The 23,876-nt window shown below is 47.6% G+C and overlaps 1 protein-coding gene across 1 annotated transcript; it reads left to right on the forward strand.

Moving 5' to 3' along the window:
- The first annotated feature begins 751 nt into the window (after nucleotides 1-751).
- On the forward strand, nucleotides 752-21,579 carry TRIM35 (tripartite motif containing 35). Its single transcript, XM_033134679.1, has 6 exons — nucleotides 752-1,268; nucleotides 11,117-11,212; nucleotides 13,743-13,973; nucleotides 16,142-16,164; nucleotides 16,978-17,096; nucleotides 18,494-21,579. Exons 1-6 carry the CDS (start codon nucleotides 816-818, stop codon nucleotides 19,069-19,071), a joined length of 1,500 nt encoding a protein of 499 aa, XP_032990570.1. The 5' UTR covers nucleotides 752-815; the 3' UTR covers nucleotides 19,072-21,579.
- The last annotated feature ends 2,297 nt before the right edge of the window (nucleotides 21,580-23,876 follow it).

Here is a 23,876-nt window from a genome sequence, read left to right on the forward strand (position 1 = left end):
TGGGCAGGAATTCAGCCAGGATTCCAGTTCCATTAGCTCAATTTTGCAGAACTTCCTAATCTCTGTTTTAATGAGGACCTGCCAATGTCAAGAGCACTTCCCATATTTATTTCACTTTAATCCTCACATCTCAGGGAGTCAAGAGATATTATCGTCATTTTATTGACAAGGAAATAAGAGTTTGAAAAAATGTGACTTGCCCATTTATTTGACCACGGGACAAGAATAGGGTCTTCCCTCACCTGTTTCCTTCTTACTCCACGGGGCAGGAATAAGACTGGCCAAAATTAAGTAAACAACTCATGCAAAAGTGGGCACAGATCTGTGAAAAAACACTATAAACTCTAGTGGTGAAAACACTAACGGCACAGTGAGACCCAGATTCTACTTCGGAACCAGGAAGTGGGGAGCTCTCCCTTCTCCTACTTCACGGGTCTGACATTTCCGGGGATTGGTTAAGGAAAAGGTTCCTAGTCTCCATTTCCCATTTCAAATCGGAAGTAGGATTCCTGTGACACGGAAGCCCTACAGCATGGCTGGGGAGTTTCTTCCTCGCTAAGCCTGGCTGCCCAGCCTGAGACTGGAGGCGACCACTGAGCAGAGGGACCCGCCCTGCTTTTTCGGAGTTTCCAGCGCAGACCGGAAGTGGGGCGGAGCCTCCCGAGCGCGCCCCCTGCGATTGGCCCGCGCCGCTGTCCTTCCGCGCGCGGAGAGGAAGGGGCTGGGCGCTGCTCAGCCCCGGGTCCCGTGAGCCTCGAGGCGGGTAGGAGGGGCTGGAGCGAAAGTTGCGGGCGCTAGAGCTGGCGGCCGGTATTATGGAGCCAGGCCCCGCTCAGTCCCCCGGCCCCGCTCTGTCCCCCGGCCCGTCCCACTCTTTCAAGGAGGAGCTGCTCTGCGCCGTCTGCTACGACCCCTTCCGCGACGCCGTGACTCTGCGCTGCGGCCACAACTTCTGCCGCGGGTGTGTGACTCGCTGCTGGGAGATGCAAGTGGCGCCCACCTGCCCGGTGTGCAAGGACCGCGCGGCCCCCGCCGACCTGCGCACCAACCACACCCTGAACAACCTGGTGGAGAAGCTGCTGCGCGAGGAGGCCGAAGGCGCGCGCTGGACCGGCCACCGCTCCCCGCGCCTCTGCCGCCTGCACCGCGGCCCGTTCAACCTTTTCTGCCTCGACGACAAGGAGCTGCTGTGCTGCTCGTGCCAGGCCGACCCCCGGCACCAGGGGCACCGCGTGCAGCCAGTGAAGGACACTGCCCACGACTTTCGGGTAAGTGCGGCAGTGTGAGGGAGGTGGCCCAGCGCGCACGTGGTGGCTGAGTTAGGATTGGAACCCAGCACCCCTGACCCGCTGTTCCCGCTACTACAGCCTGCTAGAGCTGAGTGTGCCCAGACCCACCCCTCTTCCTGCCGCCAGCTTGCTGGTGTCACCTGAGGACCCCCAGCTCTTATGACTCTGGTAACCTATAGTAACCTATAGAGGCTGCCGTCTTCATCAAGGCCGACCCAGGAGGCCTGAGATGGGAGAAGAGAGAATGTAAACAGGAAGTGTGAGAACTGGGGTTACAGGATGTTGTCAAGACAGCCCCACCCCCTTCTGAAGAGCTGAGGCCATGCACCCTTTCTGCCAGCAGTGTGTGGCCCATACCTGTTTGAAAAGCACAGCTATGGGTAACGCCCAGGAGCCCTGGAGCTTGGCACATTCAGGTTAGAGGTGCAGGAGCCCAAGGCCTGGCCATGGATATGGAGCCTTGAGGTCCCCCCAAACTGGTCACCTGCTTCCCCAGCTGGCCCATGTATTGTGTAGCTGTGGGAACACCTCTGGCCCTGGTCATCTGGCTTATTCTGGATCACTCTCTCAGCATCCCAATACCTAGAGTTCCAGTGGCAGTAAATAAAGTAAGGAGCAACTTACAGGGCAAAACTAACATGGAGAATTTTTAGTATAAGAAGGAAAAATGATTAGATAATAAGAACCAACTCAGGAGTTTTAAAATTTTTTGACCTTAGCCATTGTGATCCAGCACACTCATGTATGTATCAGTTGAAACAAAAGTTCTGTGTCTGTTATACTCTGGAATTTTCTTTGTTGTATTTTTGTTTGTTTTATTTTTTAAATTGTGCAGGGTGTGAAACATTCATTTATTTCATCACCTACTAATACATGAGTTAGATCCACAGTTTGGAGAATACCTGTTAGCCCGTAGGAAGCTGCATGTATTGAAAGGAGATGCTGTAAGAACTCCCCCAATGTCTGGTCTTCAGACACTGCTTTAGTTTGTTTTAATGCCTTTCTTAAGAAATATCAAAAGTTGATTATAGTTCCATAAACATTTTGAAAAATTCAAGTGCGTAATGTCATCATTATGCACATTTGAACACCAGTGTAGCTTGCCAAAGGGATCACCCTTAGCTCCTGTCACCTTATTTAACAGTGGTCCGCAACAATGCTTTTTCCCATTTCCACTGGCAGAAGTGCCAGGTCCTGCTTTGGGACAACTAAAGTAAGTGCTGGGCATTCTGGGGACTGGGGTCGAGGTAGAGGGGCACCATAGATCAAGTGATGACTGATCACCACGGGACTGGCAGAGGTACAGATCAGGAAGAGGGTCGAGGTGAAGGCAAGGACACAAAGGCAGATCCCCAAGGTCTGGGCGAAGCCAGGGTTCAAGATCAGTGAGCCAGGAGCCAGGAAGTACATGTGACAACTTTCTGTTTATTCAGCAGAGGCTTCATACTAAGCCTGGGCAAACTGCAGGACATGCGGTCAACAGTAATTTATACCTTCAAGGAGCTTCAAGCAGAGACCACAGGGATGAGGAGATGTGAGCCAGGTGAAGGGGGCGGTGAGGGAGGGTGTCTCAGGCTGGGGCAGCGTCATCTCTGAGTGTTGGGAAGCGGGGAGGCTTGACTTTCTGGGCCCCAAGAGAGTTTCAGGGTAGTCAGAATGAGGATTGAGATACACAAGGAGCCAGGAGGATTCGAGGCCTGGTTTTTATCCTAAATAGCATAGGAAGCAGTGAGAGGGTTTTCAGCACAGGCATGATTCCGTCAAATGGGCACTCAGGGCAACGTCTGAGCGGGTAGGGAGTCTAGGCCTGAGAGATCTCAGGTGAATGCAGGCCGAGGGTGCTCAGTCTGATACAGGGTGTGGTTCATTTGTGTGTTGGACGACGAGGTACTGAGGGTCCACTGTGTTCCAGGGCCTCTTCCGGGTGCTGAGGCCAGTAAGACAGAGCCCTCGCCCCGTGGAGTCCCACTGCAGTGGGGGAAGTCACACAGTGAGTAGAAAAGTTGTAGTTCTAGATGACGGGAGTAGGTGGTGGTTGTGGGGGACGATACGGGGAGGCAGGAGAGGTGAGAAGGCGCTGCAGGGCCTTCGTGTGATGTGGGGAGCCCTGACAGCGTTTAAATAGGGATTTTGTGATAAAATGTACGCTTTAGAAAGATCACTTTGGCAGCCATATGGAGAATTCAGCAAAACTAATAAGCATAGCAGCCAACACTCTTTGAGCACCTAACTATGTGTCAGGTGCTCTTAAGTATTTATGCCAACAAACTTCACCCTCACAGAAACTGTGAGGTTATGTATTAGTGTCCTGTTGCTGTAATACATGACCACAAACACTGTGTTTAACACAGCCCAGATTTAGTATCAGTCTGGAGGTCAGTAGTCCTAACGCCAAGGTGTTGGCAGGGCTACATGCCTTTTGGAGGCTTATTTCCTCGCGTTGTCCAGCTTTGCGAGGCCCCTTCCTCCATATTTGAAGCACATCGTTCCAACGTCTGATTCTGTCATCCCGCTGCCTTCTCTGACTAACTCCACTACCTCCCTCTGAAAGGACCCTTGTGTACATGGGGCCCACCCAGACAATCCAGGGTAATCGCCCTACCTTAAAACCTGTAACTGACTCACAGCTACGGAGTCCTTTCTGCCTTACGGTGACATACTCATAGGTTTAGGAATTAGGGCATGGACATCTTTGGGGGACCATTCTTCAGCTTGCTACCGGTAGGTGTCTTCTCCTCATATTGTAGACAGTGACACTGAGTCTCAGAGAGGTTAGGTAACCCATTCAGAGTCACAGAGCAGGTACTATAGAGTTCACCTGAGGCCTTGTTCAGCTCCCACTCTGGCCATGGACTTTGAGATTCTTCTCTGGCCCCAGGGTAATACGTTCCCTGCTGGTCCAATGTTCCAAGAGCTGTGATGGCAACTGACTGTGTGTGTGGAGGGGGCAGGGGGTTACTTAGAGGCTTCAGTGGATAAGGACCACTGTCAGTGGGCTGGCTGAGTGCCTACTATGTGCCAGGCAGGATATGTCCAGTAGAGGACAGCGCAGGCCTAGCCCCTGGCTTCTCGGAGTCTGATAAGGATGACTGAATAATAATCACACTAACAAGTGTGTGGTTCCAGGCTGCTGTTCCTGTGCAGGACAGCACAGGACATGACGAGTCGTGACAAGGATGCCTGCTTTTGTCTGCTGGGCACAGGAAGCCGTTTCTGGGAAAGGGATTTTGCAGCAACCCAGAGACGCGCGGGATGAGGGATGAGGGCATCCAGGACAGGTCCTGAAGGGCCCTAAAGGGCATGTGAAAGATTTGGAATTTTGTCCTAAGTGCAGTGGGGCACGGAGGCAAGGACTGATGAGATTTCAGAACCTGGTCTAAGCGTTTAAACCAGAGCTTTAAAGTGCATCTTGGCTCTTGAAGGGATGTTAGGAAATCCTCTAGTGCAGTGTTCCTCAAACTTGAACAGTGTACACATATTCTTCTTAACAGGGAAAAATATTCCAACAATATGTCTTAAACTGTCTTATCACATTCCTTACATACAAGCGCAAAAACTAATGTAAATTCCTCTTGCTTACGCCACAGATAGGCAATAAAACGAAAAGAAGTTTCCAGATTAAGTACAAATTAAATTCAAATCAGTATAGTTCTAGTGAAAATAGTATGTCATTAAGGGATCTCATTTTGCTGGAACAGAAGCACTGTTCCTGGATGGCTGTGAGCGTCTCGCAGTGCTTGTGAAACCCTTTCACCCTGTTCCAAGTGATGGCTTGATTCGCCAGCCAAAAGTTCCCTGTTTGACGAACTGTGACACTTTTCCTGGGCTGTGACTCGCCTTCATTTGGGTCTAGCACATCCCTCACCTGTGAAGTGTATTTCTATTCTTTCCTTATTAAGCCAGGACAATGAAGGTAGTGTAGCCTGATGTCAAACACGTTGCTAGGAAAATACAAATACTGGTACTGAAGTTGAGGGAACCGCAACATGTGTCAGCACTGTTTATAAGGTGACTCACAATAGGCTTATCTTGGGGAGTTTTTGGGGGGGTTTTTTTGTTTGCTTGTTTTTTTCGCTTATCACTGAATGAAAACACTAGTTTAAAACACTCATGGGGAACTTGGCAAATCCCCCAAATACGCAGACCCAGAGCTGCAAGGAGATGATTACATTTCACTAATGAGAAAATCGGAAACTTGGAGAAATACAGCAACTCACGCCAGTCACAGGGAATGAAAGTAGAACACCTGGGATTAGAACTCAGGTCTCCTGACTCCCAGTCTAGCGGCTGCTCTGGCTTCTATCTCCAAAGGAACCCTGCCCTGAACCCGCACCAAGCGCCAGGCCTCTGAATTGCCTTGTGGATACCCCTTTCTTACATGGGACTGACGTGAGGGCCATCTTCTGCCCTCCAGCCTCTTCTGCCCCTTCCAGGCACCTCTGAGGTCTTTCCCCCTTCCAATTCTGCCCCCCTGTTTGCTAACTACTCACCCCCATCCCAGAGGCCCCCGTATGGGCCCGGCCCCACCAGATCCAGGTGGCTGGAGGATGTTCATGTCAAAGCATGTGCCCAGGACAGGACAGGGTTACTGAACGCTGCTCCTGAAAGCTCCTAAGTTATGGGGCACAGCAGTCGGCAGTAGACACCTGCTTCTTAAGGAGGGCTGAGCACCTAGGGGAAAGGAAGCACGGGGAGACTGGATTGGACTTAGATAAGAAAGGGATCTGGACGAGATCAAGTTGTCTCAGTGCGTTTATGCTGCCCATTTAGGATAGCCTTTGGGGAAGGGAGGTGGTGAGTGAAGTGGGTGAAGGTGGCCAAAAGGTACAAACTCCCAGTTATAAAACACATAAGTCATGGAGATGGAATGTACAGCATGGCGACTGTAGTTAATAATCCTGTGTTGGATGTTTGAAAGTTGCTAAGAAAATAAATTTTAAAAATTGTCATCACAAGCAAAAAAGTTTGTAACTTTATGGTGATGAACATTAACTAGAGTTATTGTGGTGATCATTTCATGATATAAGCAAATATTGAACCATTATGTTGTACACCTGAAACTAATATAATGTTAGGTGTCAGTTACATCTCAGTTAAAAACAGAAACCTGGAAAGGAACCACTAGGAGAGGTAAGCTGCCTGGCACTAACGAGAGTCAGCACAGGCCTGGTACACTCTTACGAACACTTGACATGTGCTGACTTGTATCCTCACTGCTGTGCTAGGTAGTGTTCTCATCCCGGAGGAGCAAAGAAGTCAAGGAACTTGGTCAAGATCACCCGCTACCAAGTGGGAGTGCTGGGATTTGAACCTGGGGGGCCCGGCACCAAACTTCTTAGCTGCACAAAATCTACCTGAAATTAAATGTTTGACGTCTATAGGGAAAAAAGACACGAACTAGAGACAGATGTGAGGAAACCCTGGCGATGGTCCAGGTTAGCACGGACACAGAAAACCACACTCTTCATTTTCATGGTGAAACCTGAGACACCGTAGGGACTTTCATGCCTTCATCTTAAGGTGAGGAGCCTGACAGCCACAGAGAGAGAAGGGGCTTTTGCCAAAGGTCTCACCAGTGGCTAGTGACAAAAACAAGGGTACAAATCAGTCTCCTAACGATGTGGCGTAGTGGAGACTACATGGGCTTTCAGTGCATTCATTGACTGGGAAAGGAGTGAGCGAGCATCTACTCTGTGCTAAGACCTGGGGATATGCAGTGGGCAAAACAGTCTGTACCCCTGCAGAGCAAGCCTTCACTCCTGCAAAGGTTTACTGAGCTTGACTGTGGTAGGTGAGAGGACCCGGGTGTTCGGACCCGCCCCCAGGAAGCCTGCAGCCTTCCAGGAAAGTGAGGCGATTACCCAGGGTAGTACGTGGGATGCCAGAGGTGTACTGGGGGGCTGTGAGAGAGCCCTGGGAGGTGCACCTGAACTCTCCTGGGAGATAAGCTGGCTTCCTGGAAGAAACGAAGGGGGCTGGAGCCGAGTTTTCAAGGCCATGTTGGGATAGTTTGGTGAAGCCGGTGGGGATCAGTCAGAGGCAGCATGTGTGAGGCCTGAGAAGACGGAAAACCTGAGAAGCCGCATCCGTGGCTTCAGACACGGCTAGTACTTACAAGGGCGCCATGACTATTTTGGAAAAGGATATGTGTTCTTTCTCTTACCCACACCCTTCTCACTTTGTGTTACGCCACATAGCACCTGTGTGAACGGATATTTTGGGTAAAATAATTTTGTAAAATCCTTAGGGTATTAAATATGCTATTGAAATTTGCTGTGTCGGGAATCAAATTGTAATTTTAAAACTGTAGATTATATAATCACATTCTGACTCCTTCAGTGTAAATAAAAGCTTCATATTTTACGTGTGTACGTAATAAGTAATCTCGAATGTTATAATTTGATGCCAAAATCAGAGCTCATTTGCTCTTTTGGGCTTGGGACCTGGGTGATATTCCAGATGTGTCATGGGCCACTTAGCTCCACCCAGAGCAGTGATGTTCCATATTAGTTAGTCCTGACTGAGCTTCATACTATAGTCCAGACCTCACTAGTGACCCTGCAGCCTCTGCTCATTCAGGCACTCCTTGGGCTACCTGCTGGCATTATGTCCCTGAATGGTGTGTCCGATTGGGATACAAATACGCTTAGTGTTAAAATTAGATTATCAAAAGCCAACATAAAAAGTATGTTGTTTAGATTCATTTGAATTCACACTTTTTAATGTAGTGTTTTCTAGGTTAACCACTAAATGCAGAAAGAAAAAAAAAGTGGAATAAAAAATACATAGTAAATTTAAAAAAGACACAAAAGGACAGAAAAAGAGATATTGACCAAGCCAGACAAATAGCACAGAACAAGAATGTAAGTTTAAATGCAAATATACTGGTAATTATGTTAAATACTCCAGTCCAATGACAAAAGTTGTCAGATGGGATAAGAAACAAAAACCAATGCTGTGCCACTTAAATATGATCATGTCAATATGTAAAAAAAAAAAAAAAAAAATACATTTGATAAAATGCAAGATCCTTTTGGGATGAAATGAAAAAAAAAAAAAACCCAGCAAACTAGGAATAGAAGGAACTTCCTTAATCTGATTAAGGGCATCGAAAAAACTTCACAAGCAAATAACCATACTTAGTGGTGACACATTGAAAGCTTTCTTACAGAGATGAGGAAAAAGACAGGAATGCACATTATGACCGATTCCGTTTTGTACTGGAGAGCCTAACTAATAAAGCAAGTCAGGAATCATAAATAAAAGGTATAAGGTTTGGAAAGAGGGAAACAACGCTGTGGTTAAGAACATGACCTTTAGAATTGGACAGTTCTGAGTACAAACCCTGGTTCAGCGACTGTCTGTAATTCTGACGAGTTACTTAACTCCTTGGGGCCTTATTTTCTCCTCTGTATGATAGAAACACATTCCTTGCAGGAATGTAAGACTTATGCAGAACGACGTTTGTAAAGTGCTCAATGAGTGCCTTGTTCAGAGCACATGCTCAGTAATAACTGCTTGCTAGTAGTAACATAGTCATTGGTTGATCACACCAGCTGACATCTCAGAGAATGGCCATTTAGGATTGGTCTTTGCTGAATTAAACCAGAACTCGTAAGTGATTGAAAAGTTTGGGAAGGACAAGGGACTGTCACCCCCACCTATTTATCTTCATAACTCCCTAACTGTCAAGGTGGAAGGGCAGAGGGTCTGGTGTGGCTGTGTTGTTTTGGGGCCAGCACACCCCTGGGTGATGCATGTGGGCAGTTGCTTCACTGTCATTCACACTTACTTAGCGAATCAAGGGATTGTCCTTTTGGACTTTATTAAATAATTTTGTAACAAAATATCTCATCCCACAAAATAAAACACTAGGATGATATCTCAGTAGTCTTGTGGGACACTCATACTGATGTTGATTTGCTATTTAGGAGACACACCTTAAAGATGACACACTACAGAAAACAATTTTTTTAAAAAAATCTGTTAAATACTCTCAAGAGCATAAAAATGACCAGAATGAGTAGAAAACAAAACCTGCAGAAAATGAAATCAGTCGTGATGTCCTTTTCTGTGGTATATTGGTTAAAAGAAAGGGCTACGGAGCAGGACACATGGGCTAGTAGCTAATCTGTCGCAACAAATTACCCTGACACGTCGTAGCTTAAAAGAAAAAACATCTATTATCTCATGGTTTCTGTGGGTCAGGAATCTGGGCATGACTTAGCTGAGTGCCTCTGCCCCAGGGTCTCCTGATGCTGCAGTCAAGGTGTCACTGGGGCTGCAGTCTCAACTGAAGGCTCAAGTAGGACACATCCTCATTCAAGCTTGCTCAGGTGGCTGCTGGCGGGGTTCAGGTCCTCACGGACTGTTGGTGGGACGCCACCCTCAGTTCCGACCCCCATAGGCTAGATCAAACAAGAGGCCACGAAATGGTGTGTGCACAGGCTTTCTGTCACCTCATCTCAGAAGTGACATCCCATCACTTTTGCCATATTCGACTGGTTAGAAGCAAGTCACTAGGTCCAGTTCCCAAGGCAGGGCATTTCACCGAGGCGTGAATACTAGGAGGTGGGGATCATGGGGGCCATCGTAGAGGCTGCCTTTTTCATTCTGCCCTCTGGCCCCCAGTGATTCGTGTCCCTCCCACATGCAGAATCCACTCACCCTCTCTTAAGATCCACATGCATCTCATAACGGCATCAGCTCAAAATCCAGAATCTCATCATCTAAATCAGGTCCAGGTGGGGATGAGGCTTTTGAGGCCAAGTCTGCATTGTCTATTGGTGCTTAACAGATCATCCCCCCAAATTTGGCAGCTTAAAACAACAAACTTATCTCGCAGCAGGGAGGGACCGCTGGGGGCCATCCTGGAGGCTGCCTACCAGCACTGTCCAGGTTCACACTGATACTCCGCCAGGTACCAGCTGGGGATGTGTGCCCTGGTCACATCCCCTTTCTGTGCTTCAGTGTTTTCATGTGTAATACAGGGCTCCTGATGTTACTTACCTAATACGCCTCACGTGATGATTAAGTGACGTCATTTGTAAAGTAAGGCAGTCCCTGGCCAATCGTAAATGCTCAGAATGTAGAGAGGACAGGGTAACGATGGAGAGAAAAGGCGAGGCCTTGGATACAGAAGGCGGGAATTCCACCTAAAACTAGTCCCGGTTCTTCAAGGAGACCAAGGAGATCAGAGCAGTGGTTAACGTTCAGAAAATAACAGCTACTAAAGAAAAGGTATTTGGATCTGCTGATTAATGTGTTCCACATAATCCAAGCACTGTTAGAATATTGGGGTACCGTCAGGCTGTGGGGAGACATGTACTTTAGATAAGGCCCCATGGGAGTAACGGGATGAACCCCGTAATCATGCCTGTTGGTTAGTGACTTCAGGCGAGTCCAGTTTAGAAAGCTGCAGAGGGAGGCTGGGAGCACATCGACTTTACAGGTATATGCACAGCTCAGGATTCATGGACCAGCCTGAGGCCTGAGCAGGATGCCCCTCTATGCTGTACTGTGACAAACTTGAAAGGGAACAGGTCCCTCAACCTCCTGAGCCCTGTCTCCCCATCTGTAGCAGGTATAAAACGGAGTTGCTGGGTTGTGATATCTGAGGGCCCTTTATGCTGTAATTGTCAGGTTCCGAGTCAGGGCTGTGCTCACCTTCCGGCTGTGCCCTGCAGTGTATGGCAGATCTGGTTCAGTAATTGTGATTGTTACACCCTTGTAGAAATGGAGCTCCAGTTGTAAATGGGGTGTCATCCTCCCTGCCTGACCTCTAGCCCTAACCTGCCTCCTCACCTCCCTTTCCTTCCTCCCATCAGGCCAAGTGCAGGAACATGGAGCACGCGCTGCGGGAGAAAGCCAAGGCCTTCTGGGCCATGAGGCGCTCCTACGAGGCCATCGCCAAGCACAACCAGGTGAGTGGGAGACCGGGGGCACCCAGCGCCATCAGGGTAGGCGAGGGTCAGCCGGCTTTGGCTGTGGCTGTTGACACAGCATCGGCCTTCCTTAGTCCTGATAGCACAGCTATGCCCTTGGACGCCGATTGTGGCTACGCTGCCATGGCCTGTTTAAGTACCTGGGCATGGCCACGCCAGCAGCCATGGGAGCAGCTTAAAAAGCCAGCTGCACCACCTGCACCAAGGTTTCAGACTAACTTCAGCATGTGTGGCACTTCTCCATCTTCCTGGGTGCTCAAGCCAATGATGACCTGAGGCTCATAATCGTTCCTCTTTCCATTCATCGCCACATCCACTCCATCAGAATCCTGTCCCCTTTGTCACCAAAATACATCATGTCCACCCAACACTCCATTTCCACTGCCACCATCCTGGTCCAGGACCCCACTGTTTCTCACCTGGCCTCCTACCTGGGCCCCACTCTTGTTCTGGATTCCACTCTCTACAGAGTGGACTGATCTTTTAGAAAAATACACCGATCGTGTCACTCCTCTGCTTAAAACTGTCCAGTGGCTTCCATGACACACACAGTGCAATCCAGCCTCCTTACCATGGCCTCTGAGGCCCTCATCTCACCTGCTGGTACCTGGCCCTCACCTCACCTCCTCCCAGGCTGGCCCCTCTGCTCCAGCCACACTGGCCTTTCTGCCCCTTAAATGAGCTAAGTCTTCCCTCCAGATCCTCCCTGATACAGATGCTCAGTATCTTGTTATTAAAATCTCAGCTCAAATTAATGTGCCTTTTGAGAAATGTCCCTGATCACCATACCCAAAGCAGCCCTCCCCTTTTACTTATATCTCCGTTTTATTTTCTCCATAATACTCCATTACCTGTAACTAACTTTTGTTTTCTATTTTTTTTCCGTCTTCTTCCATTGGAGTATAATGGAAGCAGGGCACACTAGTAATTAAAAGAATTCTTGACACAATAGGTGACCGATAAATGTTTGCTAGTTGAATGAATGAATTGGCTCCCGTCTTTCCCCAGTATCTTTGTTATATTATGACTTGGCACCCTCTTTTCACCTGAGTCCTGTGTGGAGTGGCAGCCTGGTTTCTGACTGGTGTTCCTGGCTTTGCTCCATCACTTCCTGAGCGAGTGCTTCTAGTAGCTGCTGGTGGACTCATTACAGCCTCAGCTGAGACACACCTGACTCCGCTGCCTGGCCCTCCAGTGCCGGGTCCAAGGGAGAGGGTTACGCTTGGGAAAGACCCCCATTAACATCTGAGCAAGCACAGAGCTGGTGCACAGGGAAGAAGGAAGGATTGTAGAGTGTTGGTGGCCAGTGCAGTAACCGCAAAGCAGCCCTGTTTGTTTTTTTTAAGGAGGGCACAGCTCACAGTGGCCCATGCGGTGATTGAACCGGCGACCTTGGTGCTACCAGCACCGCGCTCTAACCAACTGAGCTAACTGGCCACCCGGAAGCAGCCCTATTTTCAGATCGAAGCTTGTTCTCTAGGCAGATCCCTCGCCACTCCAAGCTAATCCCTCATCTGTGGAAAGAGGTCACTTGCCCCTTCCTGGGATTTTTTTTTTTTACATGTTCAGATGAGATAATGCATGGGAAGTGTCCAAGAGAGAACTCTTTCAGCATTTCTCATGTATTAATAGATCAGCAAACAGAGATATTTTTTTTCACTTTTTCAGTGAAGCATTTTATATTGTCAGAGCCATACACATTTATTGAATTTTCAATCCAAAGAGATGGGTTCCTAACCTGCCGTTGCTAGAGCACACATTTCGAGGTGTTTTTCCAGTAGTCATTGTGGACTTGTATTTATGTATATAATTATTAGTGGTCTCTTTCTTGCCATACAAAAGTTCTTATTTTTATGTTAATATGTATTTAGTTATCACTTTCTTTCTTTGAGGGCTCTCAGTTTCGTTTCTTTGTAAGAAAGGTCTTTCTCACGCCCAAGGTGTGGAATATTTTCTGCTCTTTGAGTACACTTGTAGTTTTGTTTTAACTTTTAAAAGGTTTTTGTAGTTATGATTAGGAGTATGCATATTGTGAATGGTTCCATTTTAAAATAAATACTTCCTGCTACTCGTTTGGTAAGCCTCTCAATCAGACAAGTATGATGCCTTCAAATCTTAAGATTGGAAGGCATCATTTTTAAGAGTCTTTGCTGTTGGCCCCAATTCATTTCTGTGATTCAGGATGTGTGCTCTTATGCAGCCTACACAAAATACAGGATATAGTATGTTGAGGAAGTCACAGGACTACAGTTGCCATGTGTAAGCAGCAATTTCAGTTTTTTAAAACTTAATCAAAACAACCTCATTTTGCTGTTTGACTAATGTTCAGCTTGTAAATGTGTGGTAAGAAAGCAGCTTCTATATTTTATCCACTTGGGTTCTACACAGTTTCTTTGGAAAGTAGAGTTCCTTTGCTAAAAATCTGAGAGTCATTGGGCTAGGTGATGGCCTGAGGTTTCCTCCACGTCTGGTCTGATCGTCTGGGGCTCCCTCCTGCTCTCTCCTGCAGGTGGAGGCTGCCTGGCTGGAAGGGCGAATCCGCCAGGAGTTTGATAAGCTTCGCGAGTTCTTGAGAGTGGAAGAGCAGGCCGTCCTGGATGTCATGGCCGAGGACAGGAGGCAGAAGCAGCTGCAGGCCGAGGAGAAGATGAAACAGCTTGCGGAAGACACGGAGGCTCTAGCCCATGAGATCGAGCGGCTGCAGAAGGAGATGAAGGAAGATGATGTTTCTTTTCTCATGGTGAGGAGCTCACCGTCATTCAGTGACAGGGACCAGGTATTCAGGAAACAGTGGGGAGGCGGAGACTAGCGGCACCGGCCAACACAGTCTTCCCATAGCTTCCGGGTGCTGGGCTAGAGGGGCTTACAGACCGCATCCTCTGCTTGGGTCAAGAGGCCGAAAAGATTTAATCAGAGTAGAGTTCCTTGAGGGCCTCTTCATTTCTCTCTGCCTCTCCTTTTCTTCTCCTTCTCCCTCCTTCTTTCTCTTGGACTCACTCTTGCTCTCTTTTTTTGTTTCTTCTCTCTGTTCCTTCCAAATATAAGGGAGTACATTTTTCATAAACTTTTTATTTTGGATTAATTTTAGATTTGTTTAAAATTGCAGATCCGTGCAGAGTGCTCCTGTATACCTGTCCATGTAGGTCCTCCCATTGGTAACACCTTGCACTGTATTTCCCCCAAAATAAGTCCGGGCCTTATATTAATTTTTGCTCCAAAAGACGCATTAGAGCTGATTGTCTGGCTCGGTCTTATTTTCAGGGAAACACGGTATATATGAAATTTATTAAGATATAATTCACCCATTTAAAATGTACAATTCAGTGGTTTTTAGTATATTCACAGTCATCACGGTCAATTTTAGAACATTTTCATCTTCACAAACAGAAACCTTTTAGCTCTTATACACTCATGCGCACCAGCCCTCAGGAATCACTAATCTGCTGTCTGTCTCTATAGATTTGCCTATTCTGGACATTTCATATAATGGAATTATACAATATGTAGCCTCTTGTGACTTACCATCATGTTTTGAAACTTCATGTCATAATATATATCAGTACATGGCTTAATAATTTTCCATTGAATGTATACAGACTACATTTTCCTTATCCATTCATCAATTAATGAACATTTGGGTTGTTTACACTTTTTAGCTATTGCGAATAATGTTGCCATAAACATTTGTGTACATGTTTTTGTGTGGACACATGTCCTCAGTTCTCCTGGGTATGTACCTAGGAGTAGAGATGATGGATCACATGGTAATTCTAGGTTTAACCATTTGAGGAACTGCCAGGCTATTTTCCAAGAGACTGTACCATTTTACATTTCCACTAGTAGTGTATGAGGATTGTAGTTTCTCCATAACCTCGCCAACACTTGTCTTTTTATTATTATTATTATTATTATTATAGGTATAATAATGGGTGTGAAGTGGTATCTCGTTGTGGTTTTGATTTGCATTTCCCTCACAGCTAATGAAGTTGAGCATCTTTTCATGTGCTTGTTGGCCATTTGTATATCTTCTTTGGGGGAATGTACATTCAAGTCCTTTGGCCATTTTAAAAATTGGGTTCCTTGTCTTGTTGTTGAATTGTAAGATATTTTATGTATTTTGGATACTAGACCTTTATCAGCAATATGATTTATACATTTTTTCCTATATTCTGTGAGTTATCTTTTCACTTTCTTGATGACATCCTTTGAAGGACAAAAGTTTTTCATTTTGATGAAATCCCGTTTATGTTTTCTTTTGCTGCTTGTGCTTTTGGTGTCATACCTAAGAAACCATAGACTAATCCAAGGTCAAGAGTTTTATAGTTTTATCTCTACATTTAAGTCTTTGATCCTTTTTGAGTTCCTTTTTGTATATGGTGCAAGGTAGGACTCCAATGTCATTCTTTTCATGTGGATATCCAGTTGTCCCAGCACCGTTTGTTGAAGACCAGTCTTTTCCCATTGAATGTCCTTGGCCCCCTTGTGGATAACCGATTGACAGTAAATATGAGGGTTTATTTCTAGACCTTCAATGTTCATTGATCCATATGTTTGTCCCTATGTTAGTACCACACTGTCTTATTTACTGTTGCTTTTAATAAGTTTGGAAATGGGGAAATGTGAGCCACCAACTTTGTTCTTTTCCAAGGTTGTTGTGGCTATTCTGGATCCCTTGGATTTCCATATGCATTGTAGGATCAGCTCATCAGTTTTGGCAAAGAAAGCAGCTGGAATTTTGATAGGAATTGCATTGAGTCTGTAGATCAGTTAAGTGGGTATGGCCGTCTTAACACTATTAGGTCTTCTGATCCATGAACATGGGATGCATGGCTCCTCTTACGGTCAGAAATTTATGTTTTGTCTGTGTCTATGTTTGTGTCTCTGTGATTTTTTTTTTTTCTCTTTCAGAAACATAAGAGCCGAAAACGCCGGTAAGTTGCCAAGGCTGATGGAGGGGAGGGAAAGAGCAGGCAGAAATCCCAGGGGTGCAAACTCCAGTGGCTCCAGGGCCAGGCAGGTAATGAAGCCAGCGGGGTATAATACAGAGGGAGTGATGGGGACTGGCCAGGTGGAGAGAGCCCTCTTTCAAGGCATCCCATTGATGCAATGTTGTTTTCCTGAGTCTGGAGAGAGAGAGTGCCATCCTGCATATGGCTCATAGTTCTCGGTGGGTTACCCCAACATTTTGGCTTGTTTTTACTCATCCCGCTCCTTCTGAGAGCCTCAGGATGTATACTGGTTTGTGTTGATGGTTGTTGGGTTTTTCAGGGATGGATAAGAAGAACTGTGTCCCAGTCAGAGCTGCACAAAGACGGAAGAGAGTGCTTTGGGCAGTAGCGAGTTCCCTATCACTGGAGGTGTTCAAAGAAAGGCCAGTGACACCTTCAGACTGTTGGACTGGAGGACCCTTAAGGTTCCTTCGGACTCAGATATCCCATGTGCAGATGTGTAAGTGTGGTTTCTGCCCACAAGGATGGGAAGCATGTCTGAGAACCTCCTGTTTATATTTATCCCCACTAGGGGAGGGTGAGCCCGAGTACTGAATCCCGAAGGGGTAGCAGGGGTATTGATTCCTGGCTCATCTCCCATGAGAGCCCAGTCTGGGTTTGTCTTGGGTAAGGTGGCCAGGGAATTTAGGTCTGAGGCAAGGGAACAAGTCCCGTTGTCCGTTAAAGCCAGCTGACGCAGTAAGGCCCAGGAAGCATGGCCCTGGTCCTGCCCCCAGGCCAATTCTTCTTTCCCAGCCTCTTCTGCACCATGGAGCCAGAGCCCGTGCAGCCCGGCATGCTCATCGACGTCTGCAAGTACCTGGACTCCCTGCAGTACCGCGTCTGGAGGAAGATGGTCATGTCTGTTGAATCTGGTTAGTGGGGGCACAGGCAGGTGACACAGGCAGGGGGGAGTACTTCATGCGAGGCAGAGCGCCAGCTGAGCTCACTTCTTCCAGCCTCCCACCCCACGGGACCTTGTCACCCTTCAGCTCATCCCTTTTCCAGCTTCATTCAGACCAGGTCCCCAGAGCCCAGCTCATCCTCCATTCCTTGCTCCACTGATCGAACCCCTCCTGGCGGAACTCCTTCCTCTTTGGGTTCTGACACTTGGTCTCCTCTTCAGAAAGAGAAACTGACTTCCTCTCTATTCAGAACCATGTTGTGTGTATAATGAAAGACCTCTTTAGTCCAGGATCACCTCTCCCAGGGGGATTCCAGCCCAGGGGAGTCACTCTGTCATTGTGCTATGAACTGAATGTCTGTGTCCCTCCAAATTCTTATGTGGAAGCCCTAACCCCTAACGACAGTATTTGGAAGCAGGGCCTTTGGGAGGTGATTAGGGTCAGATAAGGTCAAGAGGGTGGGGCCCTATGATGGGATAAGTGCCCTTAGAAGAGACACAGGGGAGCTGGGTTCCTCTCTATCTCCCTCTTGTGAGGACACAGCAAGAAGGTGGCCATCTGTAAACCAAAAAGGGGGCCATCACCAGAACTGAACCATATTGGTACCCTGACTTCAGACTTCCAGCCTCCAGAACTGTGAGAAATAAATTTCTGTGGTTTAAGCCACTCAGTCTATGGTGCTTTTCTTATAACTGCCCAAACTGACGGAGACATTGTGATTTTACAGGGAGAAATATCAGTCACCCAGGGAATGTTCCGAGCTTTTCTAAGACGGCCTGGGAATTGTGTGGGCATCAGGCTTGATGTGTATTGGCTTCCCGTGGCTGTCATAACAAAGGACCACAATCTGGATGCCTTAAAATGACAGACATTTATTCTCACAGCTCTGGAGGCTCGGAGTCCAAAATCAAGGTGTCAGCAGGCCACGCACCCTCTGAACCCTATCGGGGAAGACCTGTTTTGCCACTTCCTAACTTCTGGTGTTTGCCCACAGCCCTTGGCTGGGCTGTGGCACTTTGATCTCCACCTTTGTGGTCACATGGCCTCCTCTCTCCGCAACCCCCTGTGTCTGTGTGCTCCTCTTTTTGTAGGGACAACAGTCATTGGATAGAGGACCCACTCTACTCGAGTAGTTACATCTGAAACAAATAAGGTCACCTTCTGAGGTACTGGGGGTTAGGCCTTCCACATACCTATTCTGGCTGGCCACATTTCAACCTGTAACACTGCCCCTCCGCCCTTCCCGCACCGGGGCCAGCTGCGATACCTTTGGTCATTCTGGGGGACTGGGGCATCAGCTGCTGGGGCAGAGGGCAGTATGTGAGAGGGTCTCTGATTTTCCCCCAATTTCCCCCCTCTGCTCTTAGTGCCCTTCAGCTTTGATCCCAATACTGCAGCCGGCTGGCTTTCTGTGTCAGATGACCTCACCAGTGTCACCAACCACGGCTACCGCGTGCTGGTGGAGAACCCAGAGCGCTTCTCCTCAGCGCCCTGCCTGCTAGGCTCGCGTGCCTTCTCCCACGGCTCCCACGCCTGGGAGGTAGACGTGGGGTCCCTGCCCAGCTGGCGGGTGGGCGTGGTGCGCACGCGCCAGGACACCAGTGCCGAGGGCCACTCGCACAGCTGCTACCACGACACTCGCTCGGGCTTTTGGTACGTGTGCCGCACACAGGGGGTAGAGGGAGACCACTGCGTGACCTCAGACCCTGCCACGTCGCCCCTGGTCCCCGCCATCCCGCGCCGTCTGCGCGTGGAGCTGGAGTGCGAGGAGGGTGAGCTGTCTTTCTATGATGCCGAGCGCCACTGCCACCTCTACACCTTCCACGCCCGCTTTGGGGAGGTGCGGCCCTACTTCTACCTGGGGGGCACACGAGGGGACGGCCCCCCCGAACCTCTGCGCATCTGTCCCCTGCGCATCACCGTCAAGGAGGAGTTAGATGGCTGAGGCTGGCCCAGGAGCTTGCCGGACGCTGTCCGGGTCCTGTGCCCGTGTGTTTGCTTTCTTTCTGCCCCTCTTCCTGAAGCCCACACTCGCCTGGGCACCTCTACCACCTGCTTTCTTGCCGGGATCTTGCTACTGAACTGTCTGACCCTTCTCCGTGGCTCCAGGCCCCAAGCCTCCCTCTCGATTTTTGGTTCCTTCTCTACCCACAGTTGAAAGTCCTTCAGGAGGCATCTCGTGGCCCCCGGCTCTCCCCAGAGATGTGAATTTTCTGAATCCTACTTCCAGTATTTTGGGGGATAATGTTTGCCTCTAGAGTACGCCTGTTTTAAAATGTAGGTTTTATTTCTATCCAGATATGGTGAGGCCAACAGACCAGGAGACAACTGCCATTGAAAAGAGTTTGTTACTTACAGTTCCCAAGAGGAGGGGTCCTGCTATGGGGGTGGGGGCGGGGGGGGGGGAGCGCCCAGGGAAGCACCAGGTCCCATAGGAGGCAGAGGGAGTGAGGGGAGAGCATGGGCGAGAAACTGTTGTGGTTTTCCCAGGAAGGGACAGATGAGACATGTATAGGGTGGAAAGGTTTACGATTGGCTAGTTTCGCCCTGGGAGGTGCAGTTCCCCATGGTCAGTGAGCTCCAGATGTCAGAGTATCAAGAAGACAGAAAATAGTAAGATATCCAGGGCCATGGCCATGGCTTTGGGGAACGACCAAGGCTCAGTGTATCTGTCACTTTAAGCCAGTGTTTTCAAACTGCCTCACAGAGCCTCCCTGGGGCCCCCCCGCCAGGGCTAGAGGCAAGGCTGCCAGCAGATCAACTCTGATTTATCTGTTTACATGTCTGGGATGATTTCCTCTGAAGAGAGGGTTCCAAAGCATTTAAAAAACACAATTTTAAAACCATGGTTTTAGACCCATTCCCTCTCTGGCCCTTAGTTTCCTCATCTGTAAAGGAGACAGCAGGACTGGAAGCTGTGCTTCTGCTGTGGAGGAAATTCCTCTGGTCACTGTTACAAAGAAGGGAAGGAGGAGGATGCAGTCTGGGGGGCGGAGAGGGGACACCCGGAGTGAGAAGGGAGGGAGAGCCCTGTCTGCTCCCGCAGCCTGCTCATTCTTCCTCTGCTGCCTTTTGTGTTCTCTTCCGGATTTCTTCTCCCTCTGCCATGCCTGCAGACTAGTACCTCCCATTTTTCTTTCTCACGCATGCCTACAGGTAATTTTTAATGGTCAACTCACCATGTCCCGGGGACAGTGTCATAAAAGGAAATGTTTTCCTGTCGGAGCCATTTCTCATTGGAGGGAGGCACGTTCCTGACCAAGGGCTCACATCCTTTCTCCTGCCTGTGCCCCCTCAGTTCACAGAAACGGACATTTCAAACAGAAATGATCATCCAAAACTATATATTGATTATAAACGTGATGTGTATATTGGTAGGGGCCACAGGAGGGTTGTGGTAGGAAGTGCCACTGAGCAAAGGCAACCAGGGTGGGCGTGGGAGAATGTGGGCAAACTCGCCGGCGGCCGTCTAAAGACACTCAGATTCAGAAAAGCCCAAGACACTTTGAAACCAAACGTATCTGAGGCCAGTGTGTATGCTCTACAATAAAGTATTTAGCCCATCTAATATAATTTCTATAGAATTATCTTGACCTGAAATTATTTTGTTAGTTACAATAAACTTTTTAAAAGGTTTTTTATTTCCAATTTAGGTGTTGGAAGAGTTTCTTTCTTTTTTCTTTTTTTTTAACAGGATAATTTGGATAGCCTGGGCCCCTCTTCACAAAAATGAAAACAGTATTTGAGCTAAAGCCCTCTTTTGCTTTTGACATTTTCCTTTCAGTGTTCTTGAAAGCAAAAGTTCATCCATGTTGTAGCATATATTCAACTTTATTCCTTTTTATTAACATAGTATTCTGCTGTATGCATAGACTACGTTTTATTTATCCATTCTTTAGTTGGTGGATATTTAGATCGTTTCCACTTTTTTGGCCATTATGAATAATGAATAATGCATTATGAATAATGCTGCTGTGAACATTGGTGTATAAGTTTTTGTGTGGACATACATTTTCCATTCTCTTGGGTAAATACCTAGGAGTAGATCGGCTGGATTTAACCTTTCGAGGGATTGCCAGGCTGTTTTCCAATATGGGTGTACCGTTTTATATTCTTACCAGCAGTGTATGAGGGTTCCGGTTGCTCCATAGCCTTGTCAGCACTTGTTATTTTAACTTAGCCTTGTCTTTTAACTTAGCCATCCTCATTGGGGTAAAGTGGTATCCCTTTATGGTTTCAATTTTTATTTCCCTGATACCTAATGACATTAAGCACCTTTTCATGTACTTATTTGCCATTTCTATGTCTTTTTAGGAAAACCGACTTCAGATCCTTGACTCATTTTTAATTTGATTATTTGTATTTTTCATTACTGAGTTTTAAGAGTTCTTTATACATTGGAGATACAAGTCCCATATCACATTGTATGATTTATAAAAATTTGCTCCTCGTTTGTGGGTTGTCTTTTCACTTTCTTGAGGATGTCCTTTGAAACACAAAAGTTTAATTTTGATGATGTCCAGTTTGTTTATTTTTTCTTTTGTTGCTGTGTATCCCAGACCTGTCACCTTTGCCACTTCTTTTAAGTTCTGGATTTTGGCTTGGTCAGCCGGTGGTTGTCCCGGGGACAGGGAGCCCTAGTCCAAGTGTTCTTTCTTCCATGGAACCCTGTCCTGCCCTTGTCATCCACTCGCTCATCCCTATTTCACGCTCTGGCTCGTTACTATATCGAGGCTGAAGACAGCAGCCCACTGAGCAGCCTCCCCTTTTCCAGCTTCTCCCATGTTCAGTCCATCCCATGTGCAGCTGCCAGACGCACCAGCCTTCAGTCTCACCTGTCACCTGAGTGACCCCCAGCCCTACCTGCCCAGGTACAGTTAGTTCTCCAGAGCAGTCCAGAGCTCATCTTTCTCCAGCTCTGCCGCTGGACCCAGAGTTCCCTGACTTCTGTCACACACATGCCCCCATCAGCCTTGGCTTCTCATTACCCTTCAGACAGCTGGCTGTTTGAATTGGAATGTTCTGACATCTGTTAACTTGGTCGATTCTGGTTATATTGGCCCCACCACTTACGTGCTGTCTCCTTGGGCATACTCTTTACTTTCCTGAGCTCATGGCCCCATCTGTAAAAATTGGGATAAGTCCCACCTCATAAAGGTCTGATGCAGCGTGCCTGCACAGCGCTTGCTGTCCCACGTGAGGACTTCACAATGGCAGCCATTGGAGGCGGGCTGCAAGCTCCGAAGGAGATCACGTAAGGTTCCCTCGTTGACTTCCCTGCCTCCCTGTCATTTCCACACCTGCCACCAGTTATTTTTTGGTCAAAATTAAGTGTGCATTGCCTATCTGCTTCTTTGCTTCCTCCTGCTTGTGGAGGATGAAGTTTCTCTCAACCGAATTTGAGGATCTGTTCGTTGATCAGAAGCGTGGAGGAAGTCTGATGATCCCATGGGTAGAGGCAGTGCCAGGATCTTCGGCAGAGAGTGACTGTGCCATCCTGGAATTTCCCCAGCTCCTTAGAGTGACATGCAAGAGCCCTGTCTTGCACCCCTACCCACCTGTGCCACCATTCTGTGCATAGAGTGCTTGGCGTTCCCGAGCCCCAGGTACACGCACATCCCGGGAGCTGCCTCTGGTAGCCTCTCTGGCCTGCAGGGTCTGTTGCCTTCCCTTGGTTGCCTTCTGTTGGTGGTGGTGCCTTCTTGGCTCGGTGGTGCCTTCTGAGACCTGTCTAGACTCCCTTGGCTGCCACTGCACTTGGGTGACAGAGCTACCTTTGCTGTCCTCTCTGCACAGAGACTTTCGAGTGCAGGAATCACATCATCTCCATCTTTGTGCCCCGACACCCAGCTATGCTGCTGGGGAGTAACATGATTAGTGATGTATGCACTGGAGTTCAGAGAAGCTGTTCCAGAAAGTTCCATAAGAGTGGCAGTATCATTAGCAGGGAGAAGGAACTCGAAATCCAGTTTCCTGGGTCCAGACACCAACTTTCTCATTTGTAAGCTGCCTGGACCTTTCGAACCTCTTCTCTCTCATCTAAAACAAGAATTACAATATCTACCTCAGGCTGTTGTGGGGATTCAATGAGGTAATTTTGGGGGACAAATGCCCTACACATAGTATAGACTTAACCCATGTTGGCTAATTCTTCAGAAAGTGAGAGGTTCTGAATGCTGACGTTGATTCTCATTAACGAAGAATCCCAAAGGCAAGTGAGAAATGTAAGTTATCCATATTGGGAGTGCCCAGATTTCTTGAGATTTTTTAGTGAGGATGTATATATAAAACTTAACGTTTATGAAGAACTTCAATAACATGGGAAAATGGTTATGTAACAATAACTGAGAAAAACAGGATTCAGAGTTATACATACAGACATACAACACACACAAAAAGACAAGTGGGATCTTGTCTCTAATTTGTGTGTATTGTTTGATTAGATCATCCATTTCCAAAGATACAAAGAGTACTAGGAGAGTCTCCCACTTTTGCCCAAACACTCAGTGCACCGCCTTGTGAACAATCATATTACCATTTTTTAAAAAAATCCTTCCAGAGATGTTCTGTACACAGCAATATTCTGAGTGTATCTGGTTCTGCCAATACACTATCATTTAAGAGGAGATACTCTGAATCTGTATCCCTAAGCAACCCAACAAGAAGAGAAAAAATAAAGGATGTTACTAACATAATTTCTTCCTCTCAAGGGGGAGGTTTGTCATGGATGTTTTCATGCAATCCTACTGA

The sequence above is a fragment of the Rhinolophus ferrumequinum genome, chromosome 18, assembly GCF_004115265.2.
Source record: "Rhinolophus ferrumequinum isolate MPI-CBG mRhiFer1 chromosome 18, mRhiFer1_v1.p, whole genome shotgun sequence".
Classification (NCBI taxonomy): domain Eukaryota; kingdom Metazoa; phylum Chordata; class Mammalia; order Chiroptera; family Rhinolophidae; genus Rhinolophus; species Rhinolophus ferrumequinum.